Source organism: Cynoglossus semilaevis, chromosome 16 (assembly GCF_000523025.1).
Source record: "Cynoglossus semilaevis isolate Cse_v1.0 chromosome 16, Cse_v1.0, whole genome shotgun sequence".
Lineage (NCBI taxonomy): Eukaryota > Metazoa > Chordata > Actinopteri > Pleuronectiformes > Cynoglossidae > Cynoglossus > Cynoglossus semilaevis.
In genome coordinates, this window is record NC_024322.1 from 3558285 (window position 1) to 3569313 (window position 11029).

General features: G+C 40.0%; 1 protein-coding gene across 12 annotated transcripts in view; it reads left to right on the forward strand.

The window, feature by feature from the left end:
* Positions 1-11029, forward strand: part of LOC103391719 (probable phospholipid-transporting ATPase IH) — a 135488-nt gene that overhangs the window by 118768 nt on the left and 5691 nt on the right. For 8 of the 12 annotated variants that reach the window (XR_003052294.1, XM_025064041.1, XM_025064043.1 and 5 more), the window contains 19 exons: positions 11-161; positions 258-455; positions 935-1108; positions 1624-1790; positions 2350-2421; positions 3036-3109; positions 3210-3313; positions 3503-3684; positions 4317-4550; positions 5022-5199; positions 5300-5402; positions 5798-5943; positions 6285-6344; positions 7017-7144; positions 7252-7387; positions 7816-7839; positions 8900-8965; positions 9146-9249; positions 9336-9501. Coding sequence is in view for 11 of the 12 variants with exons in the window: in XM_025064041.1 (XP_024919809.1) it covers positions 11-161; positions 258-455; positions 935-1108; positions 1624-1790; positions 2350-2421; positions 3036-3109; positions 3210-3313; positions 3503-3684; positions 4317-4550; positions 5022-5199; positions 5300-5402; positions 5798-5943; positions 6285-6344; positions 7017-7144; positions 7252-7387; positions 7816-7839; positions 8900-8965; positions 9146-9249; positions 9336-9501 (2467 nt within the window). In the remaining variant the exon portion in view is untranslated. Of the gene's footprint in view, positions 1-10; positions 162-257; positions 456-934; positions 1109-1623; positions 1791-2349; positions 2422-3035; positions 3110-3209; positions 3314-3502; positions 3685-4316; positions 4551-5021; positions 5200-5299; positions 5403-5797; positions 5944-6284; positions 6345-7016; positions 7145-7251; positions 7388-7815; positions 7840-8899; positions 8966-9145; positions 9250-9335; positions 9502-10531; positions 11024-11029 lie in introns of those variants that run through there. The other 4 variants (XM_008328100.3, XM_008328099.3, XM_008328101.3 and 1 more) reach the window with 4 other exon arrangements.

Below are 11029 nucleotides of genomic sequence, written 5' to 3' on the forward strand. Positions count from 1 at the left end.
CTCCTCCCAGGTCGATGAATGCCTTTCTGATAGTGTATCTCTTCATCTTGATCAGTAAGGCCGTGATCAACACTGTTCTGAAATACGCCTGGCAGTGGTCTCCCGACAGAGACGAGCCCTGGTACAACCACAGAACGGAGAACGAGCGGCAGCGGCACGTGGTGTGTTCAGAAATCTTAGACACTGATTGATGATGTGCCTGATAAACGATGTTTTTTTTTTAGTTCATATTTTACATTTTCTCTGTCTGTTGTCAGGTTATCCGAGCCTTCACAGACTTCCTGGCTTTCATGGTCCTGTTTAATTACATCATCCCAGTGTCCATGTACGTGACGGTGGAGATGCAGAAATTCCTTGGCTCCTATTTCATCACGTGGGATGAGGAGATGTTTGATGATGAGCTGGGAGAAGGAGCTCAGGTCAACACCTCCGACCTGAACGAAGAGCTGGGACAGGTGTGTTGACCTCTCCACATTCAGACCTAAAACCTTTCTGACACTTTGTGACTGACTGTAATTATTATGAAGATTATCTGTGGGATGCTGTGTAAAAGCTCCTGCCATGGCTGTTATTCACTGTTCAGAAACAACAGGAGTCCACTCTGACTCTGTGTGAAAATGAGAAATGTGGACACGCATGTTGTATTTCTACCTGGAGTACCTGAGGTCCTTATGGCGAATGTAAACAAATCAGTCTTCCACTTTCTTCTAGTTCAGCCATGTTTACTGCCTGTCAAGGCTTTGTTAACAACCATAATGTTTATGCAGTTGGTTACGGTTAGGGAATCTACAGGACACTGTGACCGAGGTCAACCACGTCTTGATTGTTGACAATTTTGTTGACAGAAATTAACTTTTGACACAGTAATAGACACTGTAATAAATAAATAAATAAATATGATTTTTACAAACACACCCGTTGTCTTCTTTTTCAGGTGGAGTATGTGTTCACGGATAAAACCGGCACTCTGACCGAGAACAACATGGAGTTCATCGAATGTTGCGTTGATGGGAACGTCTACATCCCACATGCCATCTGCAACGGGCAAATCCTCAGCGCGGCTTCCAGTATAGACATGATCGATTCCTCACCTGGAGGATATCGAAGAGTGAGTGGGGGTTTTTTTTGTTTTGTTTTGTTTTCTTTTGTTTTAATTAGAAGCTGAATAGAAATGGAGACAAAAACAGCCTTGTTCAGGCAGAAGGATTAAGTGATGTGTATTTTTTGCTAACCTGTAAAGTGTTTGCTCTATCTTGCAAGGGAGAAAATGTTCGCCTTTGCAGGGAAAAGTGATGATACTTGCATTCCTGGCAGCGGCAGCAGCAGCAGCTGTGATTTGTTTAGATTTAATATCAGAGAAGTTGTGTAGTCAGCATAAGCATCAGTAGCCTCAACAGATGACCAGAAAGTAAGGAGGTAATGCTGCTGAAGCTTAAATGAGGTGAAAAGAGAGAGACTTGGTCGGCGGTACACTGCTCTGATGCTATATTTTGATACACGTGGTTTAAATGAACAACAGAGATTTTATCACTAAAATAGCTAGGAGATAAAGTTAGAACTTTGATCTGAAATATTTATTCCATCCTGTAACATTGTCGTGTTTCCGTGTTTGCGTATCTGCAGGAACACGAGGACCTGTTCTTCCGAGCGCTCTGTCTCTGCCACACGGTCCAGGTGAAGGAAGAGGAGACGGTGGACGGTATCAAGAGAGGCATCCACCAGGGCAGGCCCACATCCTTCTACATCTCCTCTTCACCAGATGAGGTGGCCTTAGTGGAAGGAATGAAGAGGTGAAGAAACCAAACCATCTAACTGAGTCTCTCTGCCTTTTCACATGAGCTTTGAAACTAATCATTTAAACAGATCAGAAAACAAGAAAGAAAGATAGTGATCTCTTGATATTTATACAAAGCTTTGAGAGATGGAGGTTGTTTCTCACAAACCCAATTCAGTGTAGTCTATTAGAAGTGACACTAAGATCACAGTCTGTATCCTTATATTTAGTCTCTCACAACTCATTTGACAACTGTGTCAGTTAGTTTGTCAGTCGGCTACTGTAGTATGTGCAAATAATATTGTGTATATCACCTATTTATTAAAACAACCGTTAGTAAATGGATGAAGGAATTTGACATTTTAATCAAATTGTTTTCACAATATAAAGATAAATAACGTTTTAATTCTGAAAGCCCTATTTAAAATATTTGTATATCATTTTTATATTTTCAAGTGTAATTGAGACACTGAGTCAGTTATACAGTATCTGTGATTTTAGTTCCTCATTGAATTCACCAGAATCTACAAGAAGAACTGTGATTGATCGTTTGTCTGTGTGGCTCTTGTTTCCAGGCTGGGTTATACCTATCTGAGGCTGAAGGACAGCTACATGGAGATCCTCAATAAAGATGATGAAATTGAAAGGTTGGTCCAGCCAGTGTCCATTGTGGTTTCACCACAGGAGATAAAACTGGAGCCAGTCAGTTGATGGAGCCAAGCTTTTTACATCTGCTGCCTGCAGGGATCGTGTTCCTTAAAAAAAAAGCTGCAACCACAAAAGAGTTGTTTTTAGAAACAGTTCGATCAGATCAAAATGCTGCCACTGATTGAAAGCCAGCAAGATTCCATTAGAGAGGAGGGAAAGCAGGGGATGTTGAGATCCATAGGAAGTGTTCATGGAGGCGTCCTTTCTCTCCATCACTCTCTGCAGTGGTCAGTCAATATTGGGTTATTTTAAGGAAGACAGGGAGCTAAAGTAAAGGGGGAGGGGAGAAGGGTATAGAGTCAGGAATATAAAGATGCTGTAAGAAATCAAAAGGTCCTCAATCATTTTCAAACTAATCAATGCCTCATATGCTACTTTTTAAAAATCTGAAGCTTTTCTTTGTGTGAAGAAATTGCCAGAATTACCAGGGATTGATTTCTACAACCATAACTTTGCTCAAATAGATCATTAGGAATTAAAAAAATTAGTTCAACTGGTATTTTAATATCAGTAAACACTAAGCATCTCTTTGTCTCTGTTTTCTCCTCTTCAGGTTTCAGCTCCTCCATGTGTTAAATTTTGACTCTGTCAGGAGGAGGATGAGCGTCATAGTCAAGTCCAGCTCAGGTGAGGTGTGAAACAGGAACTGGTGTTTGGTTAAAGTTTGACTATAGCTTAAAATGAACTTTTTGTCTTTGTGTTTGTTTGTCTGTTTGTGTGATGTCAGGAGACTACCTGCTTTTCTGTAAGGGTGCCGATTCCTCCATTTTCCCCCGGGTGGTGTCTGGGAAGGTGGAGCAAGTGAGAGCCCGTGTGGAGCAGAATGCTGTGGTGAGTGCAGCGTGGTTAAATCAGTCAAAGGTTTCAAAGGTTGTTATTTTTTTTGCTGCTAAAAACATAAAAAAGACATATATTAATAATAAAAAAAACATTTATTCAAATTTATTTTAAATCACTTTTCACAGTCTATAAAGCCTTGAAAGCAGTCATGGAACAGTTTTAATTTTGTCTTAACTCCAGGAGGGCCTGCGGACTCTGTGTGTTGCCTATAAAAAGCTGTCAGAGTCTGAATACCAGGAGGCTTGTCATCACCTGACCGAAGCCAAACTGGCCCTGCAGGACAGGGAGCAGAGGCTGGCGCATGCGTATGACATCATTGAGAGGGAATTTGTGCTTTTGGGGGCCACGGCTGTTGAGGACAGGTGGGTAACAGGAAGAAGGACATACAACATATCTCCTGAAGTGCACAATGTGTTGGATTATCTTAAAACTTAAAAAACTGATCATTTCACTGTCCTAGGAAAAAGTAAGGTTAGATAAAAATTAGCAGAAAAACAAAACAAAATGTCTGTAAATTAGGGGTTAGATTGGGCTTAGCCAGTACTTTATTATTATTATTGTTTTTGCTTCTATTTTAACTTTGCAGTTTAAAGCTGTATATTTATCCTCAGGTAAGATATTTGCTCTGAACTCAGTCTGACATATTTGGGTAATTATTGAATTTGCCATTTATTTCTTAGTATTTACAGTTTTGTTTCCATTCACATATTTTTGGCTATAATTATATACCTGACTTTTTGAGGTCACGTATATATATATACACGATTAATAAGCCTGGCCATTTGGTGTCAAATGTATCTATCCTAACACACACTAGTTATAGTTCATTACTGATACTGACTGATGGACAGATTGATGTCCAAGTAGACCAACTGGTGTTTAACAATGCAATCGTTGACCATGCCGTGATAATTTGTCACCAGGCTACTAATTGGAAGATGCTGGAACTTGCTGTAACGGAGGCTGACACACTGATTGATTTATTGATGCTCAGGCTCCAGGAGAAAGCAGCGGATACCATCGAGTCCCTGCACAAGGCTGGGATGAAGGTGTGGGTCCTCACCGGAGACAAGATGGAGACGGCGGCAGCTACCTGCTATGCTAGCAAGCTGTTCCGCAGGAGTACACAGATACTGGAGCTGACGAAGAAACGCACGGAGGAGCAGAGTCTGCACGATGTTCTGTTTGAGCTGAACAGGACCGTCATCAGACAACGCTCCATGTCTGGGTATGAAACCATCCATGTGCAGATCAATGCTGTGGATCCTTTTGTTACATACAGCAGCATTTATTTTATTTTAGAAGAAGACAAAGGCCGAGTATGTCCTTTGTCCAAAAGTGCAGGTTTCAATGGCCTTCCCTATTTCTGCTGAAAGGGAAATGTTTTCATCGATGTAATCTTTGTACTTGTGTTGAACTTGTTCTACCTCTGTTTTTGCCTTTTTTGGTTCAAATTCTTTTCTTTCTTTCTTTCTTTTCATCTTATAAGCTTTTGTATTGCCTTTAGCAATTAACTCTAGGCTAGCGTTTTGGCTATTTGTTAAGTAATTCATGTTTAACCTCATAACATTTACTTTATTTAATATAACATCCAGACATTTTCCCACCTAACCTTTAGATACTACTTTAAGTTTCAGTCTGCATAGTTTGGCTATGTTTATTTTGTATTTGTTGGGTAATTGGTCACTTATGTTTCCAGGTTGTCAGTGGATTGCCTTGACTTTGGTCTGATCATTGACGGGGCCACGCTCTCTGCTGTATTAAAACCGAACCAGGAAGGCGCCGGGAACGGAAACTACAGAGAGATCTTTCTGGAAATCTGTCGTAACTGCAGTGCTGTCCTCTGTTGTCGGATGGCGCCACTGCAGAAAGCACAGGTGACTGAACTGCCTTGATTTACTTTAGTTTTACTCCAGTCATGTTGACAAATGACAAACAATGGTAATGATTGTTTATATATGTTTTTTTTTTCTGCAGATTGTGAAACTGATCAAGGCTTCCAAAGAGCATCCCATAACACTCGCCATTGGTGACGGAGCCAATGATGTCAGTATGATACTGGAAGCACACGTGGGCATTGGTGAGTTATTAATGAACGTCTGTTGGAGCCAGGGTTTTGATTTTCTTTTTAAGCTATTACTAAAGAAGCTAATATGACATTTTAACTGTGATGAACTAATGTCAAAATAATTAAATAAATTAAAATAGTTTAAAAATTAGATTTATATAAATATATGTGCTTTTTCAACATTAACAGTTTCAGTTAGCTCTTTTATGATGGATGGCGAAGCATTTCATACATTCATTAGGGTTCAAAGCGCCCTCTTCCGGCCAGTGACGGGACACATGTTATATTAACAAATGGATAAAAAGATATTTGTGTGTTTTCAGAAATCTTCAAATAGAAACATAGGGATTAGACCTAGGCTAGTGTCCTGATCAGATTTAAGTTCATAAAAACTGTTGTTTTCTCAGGCATCATGGGTAAGGAGGGCCGACAGGCAGCAAGAAACAGTGACTACGCCATTCCTAAGTTCAAACACCTGAAAAAGATCCTGCTCGTTCATGGTCACTACTACTACATCAGAATCGCTGAGCTCGTTCAGTACTTCTTCTACAAGGTAACTACACCGAATGTTCCGTCGGATGACACATTTTGAAACTGCACAGAAAATGAGATTTTCTGTTAGCGCTGACAGATTTACTGAATACATGAAACCCTGGTGCAACACTCTGTCCTAGATTCATGAGCATCAGGATCAGTGTAGGAGGCTTTCACAGAATTCACTGTCCTGCCAACACTGCCCTTTTTTGTTTTCCAATATTTTGGCAGGCCATTTCTGTGCAACCCACTCACTGAGCTTAGAGCACAACCAGAAATGTGTGAATAGTAGCATTTAAAAAAAAAAAATCATGTGGACATTTCATAAGCGTTAATCTCCATCCATTTTTTTCCCCTTAGAATGTGTGCTTCATCTTTCCTCAGTTCCTCTATCAGTTTTTCTGTGGCTTCTCCCAACAGGTAAGTGTTTTAAGTTGTGTAACGAAATTACTACAGTGTACACCAAAATTAGCACTGTCCTGTGTGTTAGTGTACAAAATTGTCAAATGAAGTAATTATTCTTATTTTGTTGGTGTTGTTATGTATTCCTTTTAAACCTGGCAGATAACAGTCACTTGATTGTGTTGTAAACCTAAATCCTATATATAACATCTTCAAATTTTGTTATTTCTCAAAATAAATGTTAATGCTTTCAGTCTCAAAGTGATCAATGTTTAGTTTGTAGTAATTTCAGGTTGGAAAGTAATACATTTTCTTATTTTCTAACCAATTAAACCAATCACCAATTTTAAATGTAAATGAATGGATAAAAATGAAATAAATACCTTTAGTACAAAATGTAATAATAATGACTATAACTATTCATAGGCCCTGTGTTGGGGCTCATCGACCAGACGTGGTCCCTGGGTTGGGAGTTTGAGTAACCCTGCTGTTAAACCTTGTGGTTTTGTTTTATCCTGACTGAAAGGAAATATGTATTTGGCAATAATGTTGTTTTTACATACTTTTGGTCAACTATTTCAAGCAGTGATTTCTAGCTTGTGGCTGCCCTCAAGTGGCCAAACGAGGAAAACATTTTTTAATCGACTTAATATTTATTCTTAATCTTTCTTAATGTTCTCCTCTTTGCAGCCACTTTATGACACCGCCTACTTGACGTTGTACAATATAAGCTTCACTTCGCTCCCAATCCTCCTCTACAGCCTGGTGGAGCAGCACGTCAGCATGGAGACACTGAAGAGGGAGCCAACATTGTACAGGTGAGATGGACAAACAAAGGTCTTCGTCACCATAAATGTTGTCAACACTGTCTTCTCAGTGATTTAAAAAAAAACAACTCAACCTTTTTATTCTTTTCTTTTTGAAGGGACATAGCGAAGAACTCTCTCCTGCGTTGGCCCGTCTTCTTGTACTGGACATGTCTAGGTGTGTTTGATGCTGTTATCTTCTTCTTCGGTGCCTACTTCCTGTTTGACAACACCACCTTCACCAGCAACGGCCAGGTGAGCTTCAGCAGCATTCAGTTTATATCGTTCTCTGCAGTTAGAAAGAAAAAAGCGAGTTTGCGGTTTGTTCTGTAGAAGTTACAAGGTAACAGGTTTATAGGAGGAGCAGTCTTCACGGAACATTCATCCATCTCCATTGGACTCTCATGAAAGATGACGTTAAATATCCGTTACAGTAAGGCGTCAGTAACATTGGATCTTCATCCATAACGACTACGCTGTAGCATCTTTCTCTGTACTGTTGATTTGTACCACGTCAAGTGTTTTGGATTGCCTCCGGTCTTGTTTTTTAAGTTGAAACATTCTGAGATTCATTTTTACCTTTTGTCCTGATTATTTTCTCTCTTCTTCCTCCCTTATTCTCTCTGCTTCCTCTCTTTATTTTGCTCTTTTTCCCCCTCTTTTCTTCTTTTTTGCGTCCCCAGCTTATGACTACCAACACACAGATGGTAAGCCTGTCTCCCTCCCTGTCAGCTCTATCTGTCGCTCTTTGAGTTTCTGTCGTACCGTTTTCTCTTCAGTTTTACAGTTTCACCGAGTTTCATCCCTTATCGCGCTTCGTCACTCATGCACTTTCATCTGAATGTGTAGTTCTAATAGTCCTCCATGCTTTCCCTTAATCTGTGTCTATCATGAATCTCGCACCAACTGACCCTAACAACTCCACTTAAAGTAGAGATCGTAGATACTCCCCAACATTACTCCTGTCTGTTCCCGTCAAGAAAACTAATTTTAGAGACTAAGGTCCAACATCTGTTTGTTCTTTTTGTGCAATGTCTTTGTGCATTTGTATGTGTGCCTTTGTTTGTTCATGGTAGTAGTTTAGTCCCTGTCCAATGTCATTGCTCCAGGAATTCATGTAAATGAATACGTGTAGTAATTGTATTGTTTAGATAAGAAAACGCAAAAGAATTTAAAAAACTTTTTAAATATGTCTTCAGATTATTTCTATAGTTGAATAGATGTGACTGAATGGTGAACATTAATTAAAAAAAACAACATATGAACCTTTTCTTGGATGTAAAATAGTAGCCACATACAACCATACACCTACCATACCTAAAACCATAATATAACAGGTGACTGTTAACATGCTGACCTAACATAACAAACTAGTCTGCGCTGGAACTGTGTGCTATCGGTCCTTTATTGTCATCGTTTGCAGTCACAGAGACAATAGTTAGTGAAAAAGACTTACATGGAATAAAAAAACACATAAGGATCTATAATGTGTTTAGACTGCCCTCTGCTGGATCTGCAGGAAAAAAAACAATAGAAACTAACATAAATAATTTAAAAATAATGTTATACCTAGGATATTTAGTTGTTTAAACATTATAAAGAGTCACTGTGCTACTGAGTAATACTACATTACTGACTATTACTGTGGTCCTATAACGACAGCACCTACAGTAGTGTGGGATCTTCACTAATTCCTAAGGGCAGTTCTGTGTCACTAATTTATACTGAATGTGATTAAATCTTTTTTTTACTTCCTTCTCTCTCCAGATGTTTGGGAACTGGACTTTTGGGACACTTGTCTTCACTGTGCTGGTTTTCACTGTTACACTCAAGGTACGTGGACACACACACATATACCCACCCTCACAGTGGCCCTGTCGACAACAGTGTTGTGTGATATAATTATCGACATTGCTGGTTTGTACAACAGTTGCAGCTCTGAGGCTATGAGCCGATGATTTCATTGACTCGTTGACTGTCTGCTGTACTGTGTGTGTTGTTGTGTGTTTTCAGCTGGCCTTGGACACACACCACTGGACCTGGATCAATCACTTTTTCATCTGGGGATCTCTGCTTTTCTACGTCATTTTCTCTCTTCTCTGGGGGGGCATCATATGGTCAGTACCCCTTTTTTTGTTGGCTTGTCAATAATTGCAGCAATCCTTAGAAAACAGGTTTGTTTCTGTTCCCTGTCTTTTTCCAGGCCTTTCCTGAACTACCAGAGGATGTACTACGTTTTCATGCAGATGTTGTCCAGTGGCCCAGCCTGGCTCAGTATCATCTTACTTATTACAGTGAGCTTGTTGCCAGATGTTATCAAGAAGGTGCTGTGCAGGTCGATGTGTCCCACGGCCACTGAACGTGCACAGGTAGGTGTTGGTGAAACCGCAGATTTCACATTTCAACCACTTTATGATCCAATAGATGAGTAGAACCAATGTTTGTCCCCGAATTCTTAGTAGCATGGATTCAACTCGATGTTAGGCATTATGTGGTTTTGACCAGTGGTTATTCACCAAACTATTGCCTTCTCATCAGACTACAACAGTGTGGTTACTCTTCCTCTGTCCATTCTTTGCCCACAGAACTGGGGCTCACTTGATATTTTCTCGTTTTTTGTCATCAACTTTACCAGATTATCTTTTATAATATCTATCCTGATGTGTCTTTGGCATGTTGACGTGACATAAACCAGGGGTTAAAAAAACCCTGGTTTAATCGTGAAGTCCTTTTAATCGTGAAGTCCAATATATAGTACGAAGTGGCGTGGGGCCCATTAAATATTAGATTTGATCAATTCAGAATTGTACCTATACAAAAATGTAATATTTTTGTTTGTTTCAATTTGAATTAAACTCAAATGAGCTTTTATTATCATAAATATATAGAAAACACTGACATTTTATTTTTAAATCTGATAAAATTAAATCTTTACGAGTGAGAATCAAATGGTTTCCACTCTCTTACCCTTTAAGAAAGACTATTAAACCCACTATAATCTCAGTGGATCTTCATGATTTAATGCCACTTCCTGTTCTCTGTGGATTCGCCCCCTCGTCCCATGAAGCCAGTGCTGCCATGAATATAAAACTCAATGACAGGTCTGACAGATTTCTTCTTCTTGTGCTCTTTCTTCTCCCTCTCTCCCTTGTCACTGCATTCTAATGGACCTCCTTAATCAAAATTCACACCATTGTTCCTCCTTTTGTTCCTCTTGTTTTCACCCTTCAATGACATATCCTCACTGCCATCAACATCCTTTTCTCCCCTTCTCTCTCTCTTCATCTTCTCTCCTCTTCCTTCATTTACCTCTTCACTGTGCGTCTGTGGCTCCCACTTTGCCCTCACTCACCCACTGACTCACCCACTTATTTGCTCACTCTCTCGTGACATCTGCAGTCCGCTCGCCCGTGCCTTACCGTGGAGCCGTCCACCATCTTCATGCTTTCTCAGTCCTCCAGCAGAATGAGTTTCTGATTGACCTCAGAGTGATAAAGAGAGGAGCAGGAAGAGGAGGTGACTCTCTCTCTCTTTTCTAAGCCCCGATCTCTGTTCGCATGGTGGCATGTCTCATTGTAAAAGCGCCTGACGTGGTTCACTCCATCTCCACATCTGCACTAACAGCACGGGTGCAAATCATGAAGCCACAGTGTTTGACATTAATCCAGTATTTCATGTGTGTGTTGTTATGAGGTAAGTTGCATGTAAGACTCCATGTTCTCGCGTCGTCACTTGTAGAATCCCAGATTTCATTCCAGGTTTTCCTGAATCAAAAACATATCTCACCAAATGACCACCATGTTTTAGGTGTGAAAAAAATTCATCATCACCAACAACCAGGAAGTGTTAGAAGATACTGAACATTATGTCACCCAGGTGTCCCATACCTGTCAAACT